Source organism: Bos javanicus, chromosome 20 (assembly GCF_032452875.1).
Source record: "Bos javanicus breed banteng chromosome 20, ARS-OSU_banteng_1.0, whole genome shotgun sequence".
NCBI lineage: Eukaryota > Metazoa > Chordata > Mammalia > Artiodactyla > Bovidae > Bos > Bos javanicus.
Window position 1 is genome coordinate 71,439,308 of NC_083887.1, and position 19,257 is coordinate 71,458,564.

At 54.9% G+C, this 19,257-nt stretch overlaps 1 protein-coding gene across 3 annotated transcripts; it reads right to left on the minus strand.

Moving 5' to 3' along the window:
- Nucleotides 1-2,722: 2,722 nt before the first annotated feature.
- Nucleotides 2,723-18,941, minus strand: PDCD6 (programmed cell death 6). Of its 3 annotated transcripts, none has more exons than XM_061393979.1 (6): nucleotides 18,750-18,941; nucleotides 17,900-17,961; nucleotides 12,118-12,162; nucleotides 11,109-11,267; nucleotides 6,812-6,921; nucleotides 2,723-3,289 (listed from the first exon to the last, which is right to left on the minus strand). In XM_061393979.1, the coding sequence occupies exons 1-6, from the start codon at nucleotides 18,842-18,844 to the stop codon at nucleotides 3,191-3,193; spliced, it is 570 nt and encodes a 189-aa protein (XP_061249963.1). In that variant the 5' UTR covers nucleotides 18,845-18,941; the 3' UTR covers nucleotides 2,723-3,190. The 3 variants fall into 3 exon arrangements, with proteins under 3 accessions (XP_061249963.1, XP_061249964.1, XP_061249965.1); XM_061393980.1 differs by having other exon boundaries at nucleotides 11,115-11,267; nucleotides 18,750-18,922; XM_061393981.1 differs by lacking the exon at nucleotides 11,109-11,267 and having other exon boundaries at nucleotides 18,750-18,923.
- Between the last annotated feature and the right edge of the window lie 316 nt (nucleotides 18,942-19,257).

The following is a 19,257-nucleotide window of genomic DNA, read 5'->3' on the forward strand; positions in this document are numbered from 1 at the left end:
CAGGCTTGAGGCAGCAGATGGCCTGGCCCCCTGCACGGCCTCGCCCTGAGCCCCCCGAGGCTGGGCCGGCTTCCCGGCAGCCCTTCCTCTGCCCCATTCCCGAACCGACTCTCAGGGGCTCCGGGCCAGCCTGAGCATGGAGCATCCTGACAAAGGAAAAGCCCCAGAGCTGTTTCCATCCTCACGACCGGTGACCCGATCCCTCGGGTTTCTCTGTTGCTTCTGGAAATTCCACGCCTGCGGTCAGGGCTCAGGTCTGGGTGAGACCCAGGGTCAGGCAGCCCTCCAGGCGGCACAGCACCGCCCCCGTGTGGCCAACTGGCACTGAGACCAGTCGGGTGTGGCCCTGGAGGGAAGGCCCTGGAGGGAAGGGGTCCCCATCTTCCTGTGTGCATGCCTGGGCGGAGCTTGGAGACAGCCTTTAACCCACCTGCCTCTCCCGTGGCAGCCGCACTCCCAGCCCACACACCCCCACCTGTACATGCAGTGGTACAAACCCGAGAGTCCACTGAGAGGGTCCGTGCAGTGCATATACACCAGACCACCCCACCTGTGCGCCTGAACTGTCTGTGTGCACCCCTACTACCCACCTGTGTGTCTCCACCACCTGCTTGTGTACCTGCACCAACTGTGTACTGGGCCACCTGAGTACATCTGTATCACATCAGACCTCTTTGCAATTCTGCAACTTCCCTCTCCCTCACTTCCCTGAATCAGGGGACATCCCCAATCACATGTGCACAGGTTCCTGCCTGCAGCTGACCTGCACTGAGCAGATGACTCAATGTCTGCTCTGTCTGGGCACAGGCCTCAGGGATCTCCAGAAATTAAAGGCAGTCCGTGCACTGGGCAGGTTCCTCAGTGAAGCTGGGAATTGCTGCCACCCCAGACCAGCTTCAGAGATCCCCGATCCTGGGGTCCAGGGGGAATCCAGGGCCTAAGGTACTGCAGGGGTGGGGGCAGGGAGGACAGAGAAGCCAACATGAGAATGGATGAGGGGCCCACGTCACAGGGGCCCAAAGTGCAAATGTGGGATGCCTGCCCTCGCTCTAAGCTTGCAGTCTGTGCAGGCCAGAGCTCACGGGACAAACAAGCATGGCACCTCCCAGGGGAGAGGGACCATGCTGTCCACACTTCCATCCACTGGAGACCAATTATCCACACCTGGGAACCCTCAGGGGAAGTGGGCCCCACTGTCTCCATCTACTGGGGACCCTCAGGGGAAGTGGGCCCCACTGTCTACACCTCCATCTACTGGGGAATCACCAGGGGAGGAGGGGCCCACTGTCTACGCTTCCATCTACTGGGGAACTTCCAGGGGAGGAGGGGCCCATTGTCTATACTCCATCTACTCTGGAACCTCCAGGGGAAGTGGGCCCCACTGTCTCCACCTCCATCTACTGGAAAACCTCCAGGGGAAGTAGACCCACTGTCTACACTTTCATCTACTGGGGAACCTCCAGGGGAAGTGGGCCCCACTGTATACACCTCCTGCTACTGGGGAACCTCCAGGGGAAGTGGGCGCACTGTCTACACCTCCATCTACTCGGGAACCTCCAGGGGAAATGGGTTTCACTGTCTACACCTCCATCCACTGGGGAACCTCCAGGTGAGGAGGGGCCCACTGTCTACACCTCTGTCTACTGGGGAAACTCCAGGGTAGGAGGAGCCAACTGTCTACACCTCTGCCTACTGGGGAACCTCCAGGAGAGCAGAGACACCACTGTCTACACTTCCATCCACTAGGGAACCTCCAGGAGAGGAGGGGCCCACTGTCTACACCTCCGTCTACTGGGGAACCTCCAAGGGAAGTGGGCCCACTGTCTACACCTCTGTCTACTGGGGAACCTCCAGAGGGGAAGTGGGTCACACTGTCTACACCTCCATCTACTGGGAGACACGGAGATAGACTAGAGGCAGTTTTGGCTGAGGCAGTGGGTACCAGGTACAAGATGAGTCCGGCTGCACACCCAGACGTCCCAGGCCTCAAGTCAGGAATTTGAGTTCCAACCTCTGGAGTACAACTTCTAATCGTGGGCTGGTGTCTTCAGAAGTATTTCGAAGTGCAGAGATCCATGAAGGGTAAAGGCGTGGAATTCTCAGAGAACCCCTTGGACCTTCGTCCATGAGCTCACAAGGCCAGTCGGAGCCCCATAGATTCTTTATCTCAACCCCAAGTACTGTGTTCAATGACGTTCCTCGTAATCACATTGCAGATAAAATCCACAGTCCCCCAGGCTCCGATCTCCTACCAGCACAGGTCCCCCAAAATGGACCCCCAGTTTCTGGCACCCCAGATCCATTTATGGGTCACTGACACCGCCCAGAGGCCCACCCCGAATCCTGGTTTAGGGAGGCACATTTTAAAGGGGGCGGGCACAGGAGCCCGAGGCGAGTCTGGGGGCAGCGCAGGGAGCCTGGGCCGGCTGGGCACCAAGCGCACGGGGAAGGGCTGGTGCGCCCCCTGCACACCTTCACGCGTGACAAACTCTGATCAAGCCCATCAGAGGGCAGAGGCACATCATTAGTAAGTGGAAGAAAAACCACTCCTTTCCAAATCAAATTTGGATCTGTATTTCCAAAGAAGTTTTACCAAATGTAAAGCAACTCCTGTCACAGAGGATGGACAAATCTTGGGATTCCCATGACCAGGGCCAGGGGACACCCCAGGCTGCCAGACCCCTCGGAGCTCCAGGTGAGCGCAGCTGAGACGGACAGGCACAAGGATCCGTGTGCTTTATTGCTTACGCTGCACGTTCAAGTGAATACAGTAAACCCCCTTTAAAAAGTAAGGCACATGAGTGGCCTTCTGTGCAAGTTCCATATTATTTAAAGTTCCTATTGGCTAATAAAGTATTTCTACTCTAGAACTAGAGCTATCTGAAAAAGCACATGATAAGTTTTTTGCAAGCAGAATACCTGAAACATTATTACATGTTACCTCATGGCACAATTAACAGCCTCATATCAAATGTCTGTATCTGAGGAAAGATAGAACTATTGTTACAACTGGGAAACGTTAACCAGCTTATCCACATATATACAGTTGGGTCCCCAAATAGTAGTTATACAAAATCTAAAGAAAGAACTGTATCTAACTACGTTGGTGCTTGTTTCATTAAAGGTACGAGATTTGGCATTTTCAGTCTTTTTTCCCATAAGTCATGCTGGTATTTGCAGAAAGGCAGGGTCATACGATGCTGAAGACCATGGACAGATACTGTTCATATGACACTTGGATCCAGCCGTCCTGGTCTGTATCGTAGCGTCTGAATATATCTGTCAACCTCTGAGGAGAAACAGCAGGTATTTAGACCTGACACTCACCAACAGAAGGAACACAATGTACTGGTAAACAGACATTCCGGAACCCAATTTCAGAAGGGTCCCTGTCTCCACATCCCACACCCCCAGCGCAGGGACGCAGGGCAGGTGTCCCTGACCACCCACAGGGCAGGGGGGTCCGCTCACGAGATGGGGGATCAGGCAGGACAACGGACGACGGGGGGAGCCTAGTGTGTGGGCCACAGCCCCGGGTCCTGGCAGGGCCTCTGGCCCCAGAACAAGGTTTCCCCACAGTGGGTGATGTGCCCGGGTCCTCCTTTGCCATCATAAGACCGTTCTCCCGGGGCCTTCCCTGAAGGCTCACCCCTGTTCTGGTGACAGGCTGCTCAGAACGAAGGGAAACCAACCCCCAGTGGGGCCCCTCGGGGGAGGCCTGGCTGTAGAGCCAGAAGGGTGGGGTCTCCTGTGCAGCCCAAGCCCTTGCCTTGATGCCCCAAGAAGGGTGGGGTCTCCTGTGCCAGCCCAGGCCCTCGCCTTGATGCCCACCCTCCCCATCTCCTCCTGGCTGACCAGCCCCCAGGGCTCCCCCTCAGTCTGTTCACAAGTCTAGCCACTGGACAACAGAGACTGGGGCAGCTAGGTCAGTGCTGCCCTGAATGACAGAAGCTAGAAACCACCATGGGTTCGGAAGAGCCCAGACTGGAGAAGACAGTGCCCAGGCTCATCAAGACCTTGGCCTGTCCACCTGCCCCAGGGCCGAGCAAGGCTGCAGCCTGGCCCATGAGCTGAGCCTCCCGCTCCCGGCTCCAGTTCCAGCCCTCTCTGCCCTGAGCTGGGCAGGTCCATGGCCAACAATCAACAGGCTGACACAGGTGACGGTCAGCGGGGGTGAACTGGAGCTTCCTATGTGGCCAACCCTGGTGTGACACAGACCACAGAAACCACAGCAGCAGTGCCCTCTGCTGGGAGGGCATGGCATCGTTTCCCTTTCTTTGCGCTTGAAGATTTCTACCACTTTTCACATTGCTTCATATAAAAACAACTTTCAATAAGGCTTTTTCTTTCTCGAAAGGGGCAGATGGTGGAAAAGGAAATGGCAACCCACTCCAGTATTCTTGCCTGGACAATCCTGTGGACAGAGGAGCCTGGTGGGCTGCTGTCCACAGGGTCGCACAGAGTCGGACACGGCTGAAGCGACTTAGCATGCACGCGTGCATATGTAAAATAGACAGCTAGTGGGAAGCTGCTGTGTAACTCCGGGAGCTCAACCTGGCGCTCTGTGACAGCCCAGAGGGGTGGGATGGGGTGGGGGGGGGGGGGAAGGCTCAGGAGGGTGGGGACATGTATACCAGGGACTGATTCGTGTTGATGTACATCGGAAACCAGCAGGACATTGTAAAGCAATCATCCTCCAATTAAAAGTAAATAAATTTTTAAAAGCCCCTCTACAAAAAAAACATTGACTTGCGTAGTTTGAACGGGTGTATTGTGTGGCATATGAATTATGTCTCAAGAAAGCTGTTAAAATAACAATAAAAAATAAAAGCCGCATCCAACAAACAAAAAAAAAAAAAAGAAAGGGGCAGATGGAAGAAGACCTCTGAGGGCTCCTGAGGACTTTCTGCAGATGGTCTGCAGCTGAGCCTTTCCTTTCTGACCCCCGTGTCTGTGCAGAGTTTGGGTTCCTTCTCCAGGGGGTGGAGGCAGGGGCACCAGGCCCAGACAGTGACAGGCCGAGGGCGGCCTGCGGTCTGTGCTCCGTCTGCAGGCAGTGGGGACTCCAGGGGCTGAAAGCGACATAGGATGACCTTTGCTTATGCGGACATAAGGGTCAGCTGGTTACTTAGGGGACACAACCTCAAGTGAAAATCCTAACCCCACAGATCCTGGTGAAATTTCTACATCACACCTATTCCTAATGTATTCTGACAGCATAAAAGTGAAAGTTTTGGTCGCTCAGTAGTATCTGACTCCTTGTGACCCCGTGGACTGTAGCCTGCCAGTCTCCTCTGTTCACAGGATTCTCTAGGCAAGAATACTGGCATGGGTTGCCATGCCCTCCTCCAGGGGATCTTCCCAACCCAGGGATCGAACCTGAGTCTCCAGCATTGCAGGCAGATTCTTACTGTCTGAGCCACCAGGGAAGCCCTGTAATCTCACCTCACCAGACCCTGAGAGGGAGACAGCTGGCATTCCAATGAGTCACTGAAGCACAGGGCCTGGCAGGCTCAGATTCCCCAGGAAAGAAATCAGGACAGCAGGTCAGGGAGAGAAAGCTCAGTCATTCAACCATCACTGCGACAAGGAGAGCCCTGAGAGTGCCCCCCAAGTTACCAGTTCCACTGACACCGCGTGCCCTGCACACCTCTCTGCAAATTCTGCTGCTGCTGCTAAGTCGCTCAGTCGTGTCCGACTCTGTGCGACCCCATAGGCGGCAGCCCACCAGGCTCTGCTGTCCCTGGGATTCTCCATGCAAGAATACTGGAGTGGGTCGCCATTTCCTTTTCCAATGCATGAAAGTGAAAAGGGAAAGTGAAGTCGCTCAGTCGTGTCCGACTCTTCGCGACTCCATGGACTGCAGCCTACCAGGCTCTTCCACCCTTGGGATTTTCCAGGCAAGAGTACTGGAGTGGGTTGCCATTGCCTTCTCCATTTCTATATTATTTCTATGCCTGATTTTAGAATCTTCTCTGCAGATTCTAAAGACAACAAAATTTGACAACAAAATGGTTTGGATGTAAACAGCAAGGGTGTCTTTCAGGGCCGGGTTCTACTGAAATACTGGAAAACACATTTGCTTCCCATAAATGGAACTGTGTCAGAATTATGAGCGAGTGGAGTATTATATGGACTTGGCTGTGAGTTGGTAACTGCTGACTCTAAATAATGGGCACAGGGTTGTCTTCGCTATTATCATTGTTGAGACTTCTCACAATAAAGAAAAGGTTTACACCAATTCACTGTGTTTTCTAAAGCTGAAATCTAAGGAACTTGGCCCCCACCTGGAGACAGGAGCAGGGCCTGTGTGGGAACAGCCAGGGGGGTCAAGTGCTGCCACCCCCACCCTCGGGGGGCATGCCCGCGCCTGGTTCCTCCTGGGTGAAGCCAAGGGACCGCAGGAGGAGCCAGCTCAGAGGGGCCTGCGAGGCAGTGGGCACTGCAATCAGCAGCCCGCCAGGCACTGCTCCCGACTCTCGCTGGGGAGCAAGCCTCCCGTGAAGGGCGCAGAGCAAGCCTCATGACAGAACCTTCTCTGATTCTTAGGAAGAAACACAACACACCACCAGGTATTCATGTGAACCGCCTGCTGGATCCCTTCCAAATGGACGGCTCTCAGGGTTTCCAGTGGAGGAGGGACACGCTGTCTACACCTCCATTTATCAGGAGAACTAGTTACTTCTCCAGGAAGCACACTCACTTCTGTAGCTTCTAGAGCCAGTCTTGTGTGTCTGACTCGCTTCAACTGCCCAAGCGCGGGGCCTCGGGCGCCCACTGCCCACCACCCCGGGCCTTCCGGCGGCGGTACCTGCAACACGATGCAGCCCTGGATGAAGTCGTCGAAGGCGATCTGCCCCCGGCCTTGTCGGTCGAACTTCCGAATGAGGATGTCATGAAACTGGTCAGAGAGCCGGTACCCTGCAGGGGGGCAGGCAGAGTCAACCCCACACCCGCCCCAGAACCCAGTCTCCCCCACCCAACCCCCAAGAACACAACGTGGGCCCCCCAGGCAGGCCCGGGGGCAAGCACACGGCAAGGCGCTGAGAGCTCCGCAGAGTCTCTGCACTGTGCCCTTGGCCCCACGGAGGTGCCCTCCTGGAGGGACCACGGAATCACTCATTCACACCAACTCCAGTGCTACAGTCGCCCTGCAGGGGCTTCTGGAATGTCAGCCTTCTTAAAAGCCTTCATTGGTAAATTTTACTTCATTGTTAACAAGCTAGCGGTGAAGTTGTGAATAACTCAGCTGTCCTGGATTATTCGCTGCTACAGAATGCTTTGCAAAATAAAAGCTCACTAAGGCTCCCAAGGAGACAAAGTGTAAACTTAAGGATAGGAAGTTAACTGATGGTCCCTCCCCTGCATCAGCTGGTTGCTCATTGGCATCAAGACATCAAGGTATGAGGGCGCGGGATCCGATGGAGCTCCGGAAGGGCCATCCTGGTGCCTTGACTCCCCCTCCAATGCTCGATCGGCCTGGCCCCCAGCAGGGCAGCAGGGATGCCCTGGCTCTCTCAGCCCTGCCCTCCCCGCCCCCAGTCTCACCACCTGTTTGACCGTGGCTTCCTTACTTATTCAGGAGACAACATCCAGGTACAAAATATTTTTACCACTTTTCAGTCTCGCTGGAATCTTTGCAAGGATATGTACACCTATTATCTGAGTGAATGTCACAGTTAATTACCTCTATAAGCGCTTCATCACTTTACTGAAAAAGTCAAGCATGCACACACGTGACTGTACCTTCCAGAGTGGTCAGCGAGCTCCTCACATCCATAACTAATCCAGGGCCCCGCCCTGCAGCTGAGCAGCAGACAGGACCCTCCTACACCTGGCACAGCCTGTGGCCAGACAGAGGCCAGGCTGGGGAAGGCCGGCGAGATGGCCACAGGGACACAGCATCATGGAGAGCGGGGCTCGTGGAACCAGGCAGGTGCCACTGGGCCCGATGAGCCGCTAGGCCGGCTCCGCCCTCTGGGTCTCACATGTGGACCCACCTCAGCAGCCTGTTCTCGGCCAGTGAGGCAGGTGAAGACCACTGTGTGTCCTGTGGCCAGCAGGAGGGGCTGGCCACCTCATTGGGTGTCATGCACGTCCTCCCAGAACGCCCCCTCCCCCAAGGCTGCACTTCCAGCGGAGGGAACTAGCCCTCCTTCCCCAAGCTAGCGAGGCGGCCTGCTGCCTCCAGTGACCACCCAGCACCCACTCGCAGTGCTAGGAAGAAAAGCGGATGCCAGTTAGAAACTATGGCAGAGGACAGACAGGGCGAATGGCACAGAGAGGGGTGGGGGCTGCCGTGGCCCTGTCAGGGCCGTAACTTGGTCAACCTGACTGTAAAGACCCTGTTGACCTGGGCAGGGTGGCTGATGGCCCGGGTTCTGGGACGCAGAGTGGGTGTGTGGGTGTCAGGGCTTGGGCTCCGCTGCATTAAAAGGGACAGAGCAGGCGCAGCACAAGAGGGAAAGCAGCCGACGAGGGTGACGAGTGAGCAGAGGCTCACTGCCCCCGTGCGATGTCCCCTCAAACCACGCTGGCTTCAGGCTGCCAGGGTCTGGGTGCAGGGCTTGGGCGGGAGTGCTGGACGGGTGCTTGTGGTGGGGAGCCTGCCTTTGTCAGGGACAACAGGACTGTTTGTCCCCCACGAGTGGAGTGTGTGGCCTTGCCTTACACACCTTGTTACTTTCTGGTCTCTGTACCTGGCATGCAAAACATGCTGTTCAGTCACTCAGTCGCATCCGACTCTTTGCGACCCCGTGGACTGCAGCACGCCAGGCCTCCCTGTCCTTCACCAACTCCCGGAGTTTGCTCAAACCCATGTCCATCGAGTCGGTGATGCCATCCAACCATCTCATCCTCTGTCATCCCCTTCTCCTCCTGCCTTCAATCATTCCCAGCATCAGGGTCTTTTCCAATGAGTCAGCTCTTTGCATCAGGTGGCCAAACTATTGGAGCTTCAGCTTCAGCATCAGTCCTTCCAATGGATATCCAGGCTTGATTTCCTTTAGGATTGACTGGTTTAATCTCCTTGCTGTCCAAGGGACTCTCAAGAGTCTTCTCCAACACCACAGTTCAAAAGCACCAATTCTTGGGTACTTAGCTTTCTTTATGGTCCAACTCTCACATCCATGCATGACTACTGGAAAAACCAGAGCTTTAACTAGACGGACCTTTGTTGGTAAAGTGATGTCTCTGCTTTTAAATACACTGTCTAGGTTGCTCATTGCTTTTCTTCCAAAGAGCAAGCAGCTTTTAATTTCATGGCTGCAGTCACCATCTAGAGTGATTTTGGAGCCCAAGGAAATAAAGTCTGCACTGTTTCTATAGTTTCCCCATCTATTTGCCATGAAGTGATGGGACCAGATGCCATGATCTTAGGTTTCTGAATGTTGAGTTTTAAGTCAGCTTTTTTATTCTCCTCTTTCACCTTTATCAAGAGGCTCTTTTATTCCTATTATGGAGCACATAATAGGAATAAAAGCCTAAAAGATGAACAGATGGACCCTCAACTCCAGCAGGTGGGCCGTTCAGGGTCACACAGCCCTGCCAGGGTCAGCCTGAGACTCCATGTAGGGGGGTGAGAGATCAGAGGGCACCTTAGGGCTTCAGCCACCCTGACTCCCTCACTCGTCTGCTGAGCTGCAATGCAGCTCCAGCTTGACTGACAGACACTTGTTCTTAGAAACCAAAGAGGAAATTTCACTCCCAGGGCAAATTCTTTGTCACTAAAAAGTAACCGGCAAAAGGTTGACAAGTCACCTCGGGTGGGAGACGAGGAGCCAGAGGAGTCCTGAGAAACGGAGGACCAAGGGCAGGAAGGAACCCTGTGGCGTAACTGAAGAAATGCTGCAGCGGAGTCTGTCCTTTCTCCAGGAAAAGCTGAAGGTCAGGGAGGCTCCTGGCTCTGCCCCGCACCATGAAGCCTATCAGCTGGATCTGACTGGGACTTGCAGGCCCGAGAGCCAGAGACCGGCTGGTCAACCTCAGCGTTTCCAACCCGAGTCCAGGAAATGACGGTTGCTGGCACTAAGAAAAAGCGGGCTCCAGGCCTGACAAGGTTAGAAACACTATGGTCGGTGCTGAGATCACCAGCCTGGAAACTAATTCAGAGGGTCCAGGTTCCAGTCAGCCAGGCCTCCAGCTCCCTCCTGCCCAGGACTGCTCTCTGAGGGACGCCCCTAATGCTCAGCCCCCCACCTACTGGCACAGCAAGGTCAGCCACATTCCAAGTTCCAATCCAGAGAACCCAGGGTCGACATCCTGCCCAAATCCTGACCTGCGCCTGGTGGCGATACAAACTTCTGTGGGGGTCTCACAGCCTCTAAAGCAAAAGAGACAAAGAGGAGAAGACACCCATAAAGGACAAACGCAGAGGAAGAGGGGTGGGGAAGAAGCACAGCGATAACCACAAGGACCAAAATGTACTTTGTTATTAAAACCAGAAACAGCCAGAATAAAATACACTGGACTCTAACAGAAGGGCCCAGAGAACACAGGGCCGGGGGATTCACGCCCGTCAAACCAGAATTCTGGTGCGACGACTGCGTCCCTCCTCACGAACCCTGAGCTCCCCGCAGGCCCACGTGGGCCCCAGGACCAGGCCTACTGACTGCTCTGGAAGGTACCACAGGAGCACTGCTCACGGCACAGCAAGCACGCAGGCTGCACACACCTGAGAATGCGGGCTTCCGTGCTCACACCTGCACTCCATGCAACCCACGGGCTCGTCTTTGTGAGCATTTTATCATTGGTCCGTGTATTCTCATGTCAGGGAACAGAAGGTGCTTTATATACGTAAGCTGTTTTATCTTGACTTGTTCACTTTAAACTTTTTGAAAGCCACATTCTCAGTGTGCCTGCGACACCACTTCACAAAAGAAAACTACTGCATAGCCCTTATCTCATTTTGGATGGAAAACCGCATAAAAGCCCCCAAGTCAAATATAAGCCTGTATGATAAAGAAACATCAAAAATGTACAACTGCAATGTAAACAAAAATTTCACATAGGCTACTTTCAAATGATTAAGCTGAACAAAGCAACAAGATACACCATATGGCCCTTGGCTCCAAAATGAAATAGCTACGCAGTCAAGACAAGTGTTTTACCGAAACCTGAGAGGGCTTGCTTGAGCTCGTTCTTGTCGATCATGCCCGAGTTGTCCCTGTCGTATGTGCGGAAGACGTTCTGCCAGTCCGTGATGTACTTCCAGACGCCAGTGAACTCACTGAAGTTCACGCCGGCCTTGTTCTCTCTGTCAAACATGGCTGAAGCGAAAGGGCACGGCTCAGCAGGAACCAGGGCAGAGGCACACCCACAGCTCTGCAGGCTGGGTTCCTCCAGGACCAGCCCGGAGCTTGGCCAGCAGGTCCCCAGGGGCTGTGGTGACACCAGCCCTAAATTAGCCAGGCAGGCGTGAGGCAGCTGTGAAGAGGGATGTGCAAGCCGAACACCCTGATAGATTCACAATAAGAATGATTTACACCAAAGGATGTTCCTCAAAAGCTGGGCACGCCCGCTCTCGGGAAGGAACCGGGGTGCAGAGGGGTCAAGGGGCCTACCCCAACCCTCCAGGCTCAGGTCTGGTTTCTGGAGCTGCCCGTCCCTCCCCCAGAGGATCCGTGTCCCCGAGGAGGAGCTCCTTAGAGGGCTCGGTCAGGGAGGCCCATTCCAATGAGAAAAATACTACTGGCTTTTGGTTTTTTTTTTAAGCGAGACCCACCTTTCATTTTAAAAAAATCAGCCTCATTCCAGGTCCAAGTAAGAACTTGTAACTACATTTACATACAACTGCATGCAATGTGGACAGAGACGCCTGTAGGAAATCTCAGCCTGAGACACTGCTACCAAAACGTAGTGTGCCATCTGCCTCTTCAGGAAACCGAAGTGCTCCTGGTGTGCACAGAAGTCACTCCAGCTGAGTGACTCGTCACGTGAGAACTCAGCTGCTTCTTCCAGTCACAGCCGCGCAACCCGGGGGGAACGGAAACGTGTGCGGAAATGAGGGTGGGGCGCACAGCGAACGCTGAGCGAAGGCTCAGGGATGGTGGGGCGGGCGGGACACCCAGAAGAGAATCAGCCGGAAAGCGCAGGCCCGACAGGGTTGCCCATACTTACATATGATTGATCGGACAGTCACTGGATTAAACGGAGTCCAGGTGCCTGAAACAAACATTAGGAGTTAAGACAGAACAAAATCTCCGAATCCCGTCTGTAACCCCAGAAGCCAGAGAAAGTGAGTAGCTGTCAACATCAAGACCTGAGAGCCACGGATCTCAGCGGGGAGGCTGCCCCTGGACGATGGTCAGCCAGGGTCCTGTCTACGCTGCCTGAGAGTCACTCTGGTCCAGCCACACGTTCACAGCTGCTCATGACCTGCGCCTGGCAGCTCGCCCTCCTCACGTTATAACTAGAGACGGCCACCTTACCACTCACTGAACTTCCCAGGCCCACAGCACCAGGTGAGCTGAGAAGAGGGCGCTTAGCCCCACTAGGAGTGTCACAACTGCACTTCAGAAAACCCCACGCCCAGGGGCACCACTGCTGCAGGACCAGGGTCGTCCACGAATCCACAGTGGCTGCACATGTGGTGATCGAACCTGCCGGAGTGCTCAGCAAAGTACAGCGTGAAGACAGGCTTACGTGCTCCTCCTAAAGTAACAGGCTGGCAACACACTATCTTCTCTGAAACTGTGAAAAGGATGCATCATTCCATGATTCATTTCAGAACAGGAGTGGGATCTTACCAAACATTTGTTATGAAGGGAACTGTTCACTCTGACAGATTTGGTAATTTAGAACCCTTCATAAGCTGTGATGATGGAACGTTCACCAGGTAACTCTGTGCCCAAGGATCTGTTTTCAGAGTGATCTATGGTGACTAAAACCAGGGTAAACGTTTTTTATGTGCCGTGTCCCCCCATCCCCCCTTGTATAGTAACACCCCACCTCCCCTCCTGTGTACAGACCGCTTCAGCTCTGGGGGCACAGGCCCCTCCCGACCCCACGCAGGGCAGCACCCCTGGGCTCTGAGCATGCCCAGTTGGCCCCCACACACCCCCGATACCCCATGTGGCCCCACCTTCACCCCACCCCTACTTCTCCTCAGTCTGTACGGGGCTTTGCAGGGGAAGCCGCCCTGAGCCCCGAAGTCACCCCACCGGCCCCTTGGGGCCCCGACACTCGTGAAACCGTCCCTTCTTCCTGAGCCAGGCCTGCAGCCAGGGCCCCTGCGCGCTGGGCAGGCATCTCTGGCTTCTTCGGGGTCAGAGGGAGAGTGGGTAGGTGGATATGAAGGTTCTGGGGAAGGTCAGCTCACTAAAACCAGGCCACAAAGGAGTCATACACAGAGGGGCCGAGAGGAGGCGCCGTCTGTGCACAGAAGGTTTCTGACGTCCCAGCTGCTCACACACTGGCCGCTGTTTCCACAGGATACAACCCACCCTGGACCAGGAGCCCGAGGGACCAGATGCAGCTGCTGGACTCTTCCTGCCTTTCTCAGCTCCGATGCCGGCTGTGTCCACACCAGGAGTCCTCAGGGACTGCCCGCCGGGGGCCTGGGTGCGGCCGCGGCGATTCCATAGACTGGAAGAGGCCGCACCCACTGCTCATCCCGATTGTGAGGAGGGCATCCTGGTCACGTTGGCAAATGAATTTTAAACACAAGTGACTTGAGTAAAACAGTTAAACGATGCTGCAAACACAGGCACTTTGTGAGGTAAGGGCCAGGCCCCTGTGGAGGCAGAGGGACGTGTGGGTGGATCGGAGCTCCAGTTGGCAGAGCTGGAGGACGGGAAGCTGGGGACAGCAGAGGCCACGCTGGGCCGAGCTGGGCATGGAGACAGGAGACCCGCAGGCTGGCCAGTTCGGGAGGCAGAGGCAGGCTCCTGGTCCCTTAACTGGCCCTTCCTGTCACCCAAACTGGGCCGACTCTCCACGGAAACCAAGGGGTAATGACAACCCCAACAGTGAATGGACTCTGTTGAGTGCCAGGTCCTGTGGTCTCAGACTGAACGACAAAGCTTGACAGCCCCTAGTGATTCTGCACTCAACACTTCAGTAACGCTAGCTGTTACACACACCAGAGGGTCAGCCTGAAGACCTACAACCTCTGTAAGAAAATGCACTGCGACACGGAGAAGCAGGCCTAACAGAGCCTGCCGGGTGCCCAGGACACACTGAGCAGGAAGAGTCCCTTCGGCACAAGTGACCCTCACATGGCTTTCAGGGCCAACCCCAATTTCAAACATTCCCACCCGCTTCCCTCGGTAACCAACGCGTCTAGGAATGTCACAGCCACCAGCCTGAGAAAGATTTCCTGTCAGACTTCTACTTAGAAATATATGGTCTCTGTTCCTCTAAGTCTTGCCTCAGTCTGATCTGAAAGAACCAAAGAAAACAGAAACACACACAGAATCTCCACGTACACTGAGCACACATAACTCTTTCCACCCATAATTTGAACATGAAAGGGCCACAGCTCCATGGCGGTGGGTCGGGGACGGGGGTCACACTGGGCGCTCAAGTGTTTTGCCTGTAACCCTCAGGAGTACAGATGATTTTAACAAATTTATATTGGACCCTTTCTTAAAGGAGAAAAACGCCACTCTGCTCTGTGATAATATATTCTTTTTGCTCTCCAGAGAGTTTTCTTTCTAGAAACTGCATCCTGTTAGCAGACTTGGATTGCAGCGAGAGGTGCACGGGTGGAGTCGTCCTGCACCCTGCAGCCACATGCAATCAGTGGACGAGCGGGCCTTTCACAGCACCACCGCCGTCCCCTTCCTCTTCACCGCATCAGAGCCGCTGCCCAGCCCTTCTGGGGGAGGCAGGAGCCATGCAGGCAAGCTGGGCGCACCCTGCAGGCTCACGTGGACTCTGCCAGGACCCTGGTGGCTCTTCAGGATCAGGAATTCCGTACCCCACCAGTCACCTTCACCTACAGCCTCAAAGAGCCACGACTGCCGGGTCTCTAGGATAGCTGAAGTCCATTTTGATAAAAACACCTCAAAAAGAATGTATTATATGACCTATTATTTAAAGTCCAACTAGGGCTACCCGGGTGGCTCATGGTAAGGAATCCACCTGCCAGTGCAAAAGACACAGGTTCCATCCCTGACCCAGGAAGATCCCTCAAAGCACGGAGCAACTAAGCGCATGCTCCATGGCGCCGCAGTGAGAAGCTGGGGCACCGTAACTAGAGCGACCCCACTCACTGCAACCACAAAGAATCCTCTGCAGCAACGGAGACCCAGAACAGCCATAAATAAATAAAGTCCAATTTGAAAAATGCCTTCTCCAAGTATACCAATGTTATGTTACTGCAAACCTAGAGAAGCACAAAAAAAGGGGCTTGAGCAAATTTAATTTCCAATAATTCTAAGTAACAATGTGGAAGTAAAAACTTTTTTAAAAAGTACCTGACTGAAGATGGTTTGTGCTGTTATTTCAGACGGCAAGACAGTCCTGCATCTCTTCACACCTCTTAACCACACCTCCCTGAGAGCAGCCATGGGAAAGTTCCCCCAGGGAAAGAAGACATAAAGGACTTGGTGTGCAGGGCCCACAAGGACTCCTTCAGCGGTGGTTTCATTTGATTTCAACAGCGCCTCAGAGGCACACAGCTAACAGAAGAGAGAAATCATGCTATTTTGTGCCTTCAGTTTTTCCACCAGTAATAAACTAATTTCCTGAAATAACTTAATATTCTAGTCCTAATATGAAAACAGGCTTTCCAGGTGGCACTACTGGTAAAGAACCCGCCTGCCAATGCAAGAGACCCAAGAGATGCAGGTTCCATCCCTGGGTTGGGAAGATCCCCTGGAGAAGGAAATGGCAACCCTCTCCAGTATTCTTGCCTGGAGAATCCCATGGACAGAGGAGCCTGGTGGGCTGCTGTCCATGGGGTCACAAAGAGTCAGACCCAACTGAAGCAACTTAGGAATATGAAAACAGAGGTCCATTCTGGGGAGAAAACTGAAAGTCAAAATAACTCCAATGTTAACAACTCTGGGAATTCGAGGAGCAGGAAGAGAACTGACTTGTGTCCATCCTCAGTGACTGAGGCCGGGAAACACGACACAACCGGAAATGAGAGACCGGCTGGAGCTTCCTCTAGGAGCCAGAGACAGCTGCAGAAACAACTCCAGCAGAATGAGAGGAGCAAACAGGCAGCACCCAAGAAAAGGGAGGAGCCGTGGGTGCAGAGACAGGAGCCGCCCAGCTCCGGAGCAATGGCGGGTGTCCTGGCAGGAGGAGCGGAGCCCGCTCAGTTGGGGTGGGAGCCACAGCCAGCCTGCGCCTTCAGGGAGCCAACGGGAGGAGGCAGGCGGGACGGCACCAGGTGTGGGGGGAGCACCTAGCTATGCAGGCACACACCTTGATTCCAGTGTACGACCTACCTCTACTCTGGGGCTGAGAAAGGACGAGCGATCGGCACCCATTCATAACCAGACTTCCTGCAGAAAAAGCCTAATTGAATCTACAAAGATATTCACAGCACAGCAAAACAAAGCAAACTCTGGTTATGCAGGATGGGAGGACAAAAGCCTAAGAAAGTAAGGGGTCCCCGACTATCAGTAAAATTCACCTCTTAAAATTCTCAGCTTGCGGCACTGGTGAGCTAGAAATTTAAAAATTTTAGCAGCTAATTTGAAGAGGAAAATATGATTGGTTAAAAAAAAGTCACAGTTTATAAGATACACACAAAACAGGTAGAACAACCATCACAAGTTGCTCCACACAAAAACCAGCACACCCCCAGGGAGGAGAGAGGCAGCCACGGCAGGTGGGGGGAGGGAGTCCCTACCTCCCTCTGGGCTCAGTGACTACCAGTAAGCTCTTACCCAGCCCCAATAGAAGCCGAGGAATCCCTCAGGGCAAATCAAGAAAACTGACTCCACAGGATCACCGGAGCAGGCCCTGATACACACTCAGTGGCTGGGTTAAACACGCTCCCTCTCCAGCAGGCTCCTGCTTCAAGGCTGTCTTCCAACAGAACCATTTGCTTTAACAACCAGCTGAACTGTCAAGCCTGACATCCTCTAGAGACAGTATTACCTGTATGATCCTGTAAATACCAACCCTTCACCAATAGCAACAGAGGAGTACCCACAGTGGAGGCTCGCCTCCCTTCTGGCCCATACGCAGGCCTGGGAGGCACCGTCCACCTCCCACAACCCCAGCCTGCTCCCACTGGTAAGGTGAGCCTTTCAGCACTGTCATTACCTCTTAAAATCAATCCCTCTTCGGATTTAAATGGCACCCCTCTGGAAGACACCACAAATCTAAGGACCAGAAAAAGACAGTGGTGTCTGACAGATCAAAAGAAGGGCAACACAGTCAGGTATTTACTGAAGTAAGGTGTCCACGTCAATGGATTAATCACACTGAGACCAGCAAAAAGGTGACTCCAAAGTGTGCCCCCAGAACTGGCACAAAGTGCTGGGATCCTCTCGCCCCAGTCTGGATGACTAGCATTCATCCACTGAAAAGCCTGAGCCCCAAGATCTGGCTGCAGGGCCACCAGCATTCCCAGTTACTTCCTCTTCGGTGTCAGTGGGACCCTGGTGCCCCTCCCCGGAAGTCACAAGATGCAGTTACCAGAGAAATTCAACAGCCTTCAATAAAGCAGAGGACCGTCTGCTGTACAAAGCCAGGCTCCCTGTGCTCCTGAAGCCCACACCCCAGCCTCCAACTCTCAGGCTTTCCCTGTGACCTCCATGCAGCTGCCCCCCAAGCTCAGCAAGGACTCAGAGAAGCACTGACTGGACACCCAGGAAAGCCCTCCACAGGCCAGGGATTAAGTCTTAATGATTTGGAAAAGAAATCCAGGAAAGAAGTTATTTACTACGGGTGGTCAGGCCTGCAGTTCCGAGTCCAGATGGCCGGGTGCACTCACCATTGGACAGTGCTTGCTGAAGCTCGTTGTCAGATATCACACCGCTCCTGTCCTTATCAACCCTACAAAATTAAGATCAGTTAAACTGGCGATTCAAAGTGCAGGAAAAGCAATACAGGACCAGAACCAAGGTTTAACTCTCCTGTCAATCTAAATTAATTTCCCTGCTTCTTTCCCTTTGGCTGCTAGACTATCTCACTCCCATAGTCCGCTGGGGAATAAGCAAGCCTGTCTCCTTCACTGTCTGAGGTCCCCCTGCTGAAGGCCAAGCTGCTTCTCCCTTTCTCTCAAGCCTTTCTCCCACAGCCTGTCTGAATTCCACCCAGATCGTGTCCTTTTCACAAAGAGGAAAAGGTTCTCTTAGACAACTAAGTCACTCCCCGACCCTGAATCACTCTAGCATGGGGCGCCAACTCGCTGGAAGGACGACCGGGTACCGAAGACACTGAGGTGACGTCCCCTGCGCACAGCCAGGGCCTGGCTTCCCGTCTGGTGGCCGAGGCAGCTGCGGCGAGCCCGCGTTTCTGCTCCCCTAAGTGAATAAGCGTCCCCGGGAGACCCTCGCCCCTGAGCAAAGGCCCTGCTCTCGGGGGAGAAGGACGGAGGCCGAGCCTCCGGGCGGCCGCTCTGCGCTCCGTTAAGTGCCCAGGGGCGGAGAGGAGGTCAAAGCTGAGGGGACGGAGCAGGCCGGGGGGCCAGGGTGCCACGAGGGAGGCCGGACTGCGGGCCGAGGGGCCAGGGCGCCAGGGTGAGGCCGAACTGCGGGCCGAAGGGCAGGACGGGGAAGGCCCGGGGCTGACACCGAGGGAAGGGGAGGCCTGCCGGCGCCCGCCCGCCCGGCCGGCCGCACCTCTGGAAGACGTTCCACAGGAAGCTCTGGTCCGGCAAAGCGGCGCCCGCGGCAGGGCCGGCGCCAGGGCCCGGGCGGTACGGGTAGGCGGCCATGGGCCGAGGCGCGGCGGAGTTGAGGTGCGGCTGAGGGGCGGCCGGGAAGCGGGCGGTGGCAGGTGGCTCCACTTCCGCCTCGGCGGGGGCGGGGCCGGGCGCGCCACTTCCGGGGCGGTCACGGGAGCGAGCGCGGCCAATCCCGTCGCTGCCCCGTTGCCAGGCAACGCCCCCGCGTCCGGCCAGCGTGTCAGGGTCCAGCGAGCGGCTCGAAGCCGGTGGCCGAGGCCACGCGGCCCCCAGGGTCACGGACGCGCGTGGGAGATGCTTCTCCCGCGGCACAGAGTGGACGTGAAGGGCGGGGGAAGTTCCTTCGAGCATGGACCGTCCTTGCACCAAATGCAGGCCATGGAAGAACGGTGATGGAGCGGAAGAACGCGCCAGAGATTCCTGTGATTTCCGAACTTCTCTCC

Excerpts from the sequence above, each read along its gene's own strand:
- PDCD6 (XM_061393979.1), bottom strand. The coding sequence starts at position 18,844 with ATGGCCGCCTACCCGTACCGCCCGGGCCCTGGCGCCGGCCCTGCCGCG. Across the intron at positions 17,962-18,749 it reads CTGTGGAACGTCTTCCAGAG|GGTTGATAAGGACAGGAGCG; the intron begins GTGCGGCCGGCC and ends TTAATTTTGTAG. Across the intron at positions 12,163-17,899 it reads TCAGCAAGCACTGTCCAATG|GCACCTGGACTCCGTTTAAT; the intron begins GTGAGTGCACCC and ends TGTTTGTTTCAG.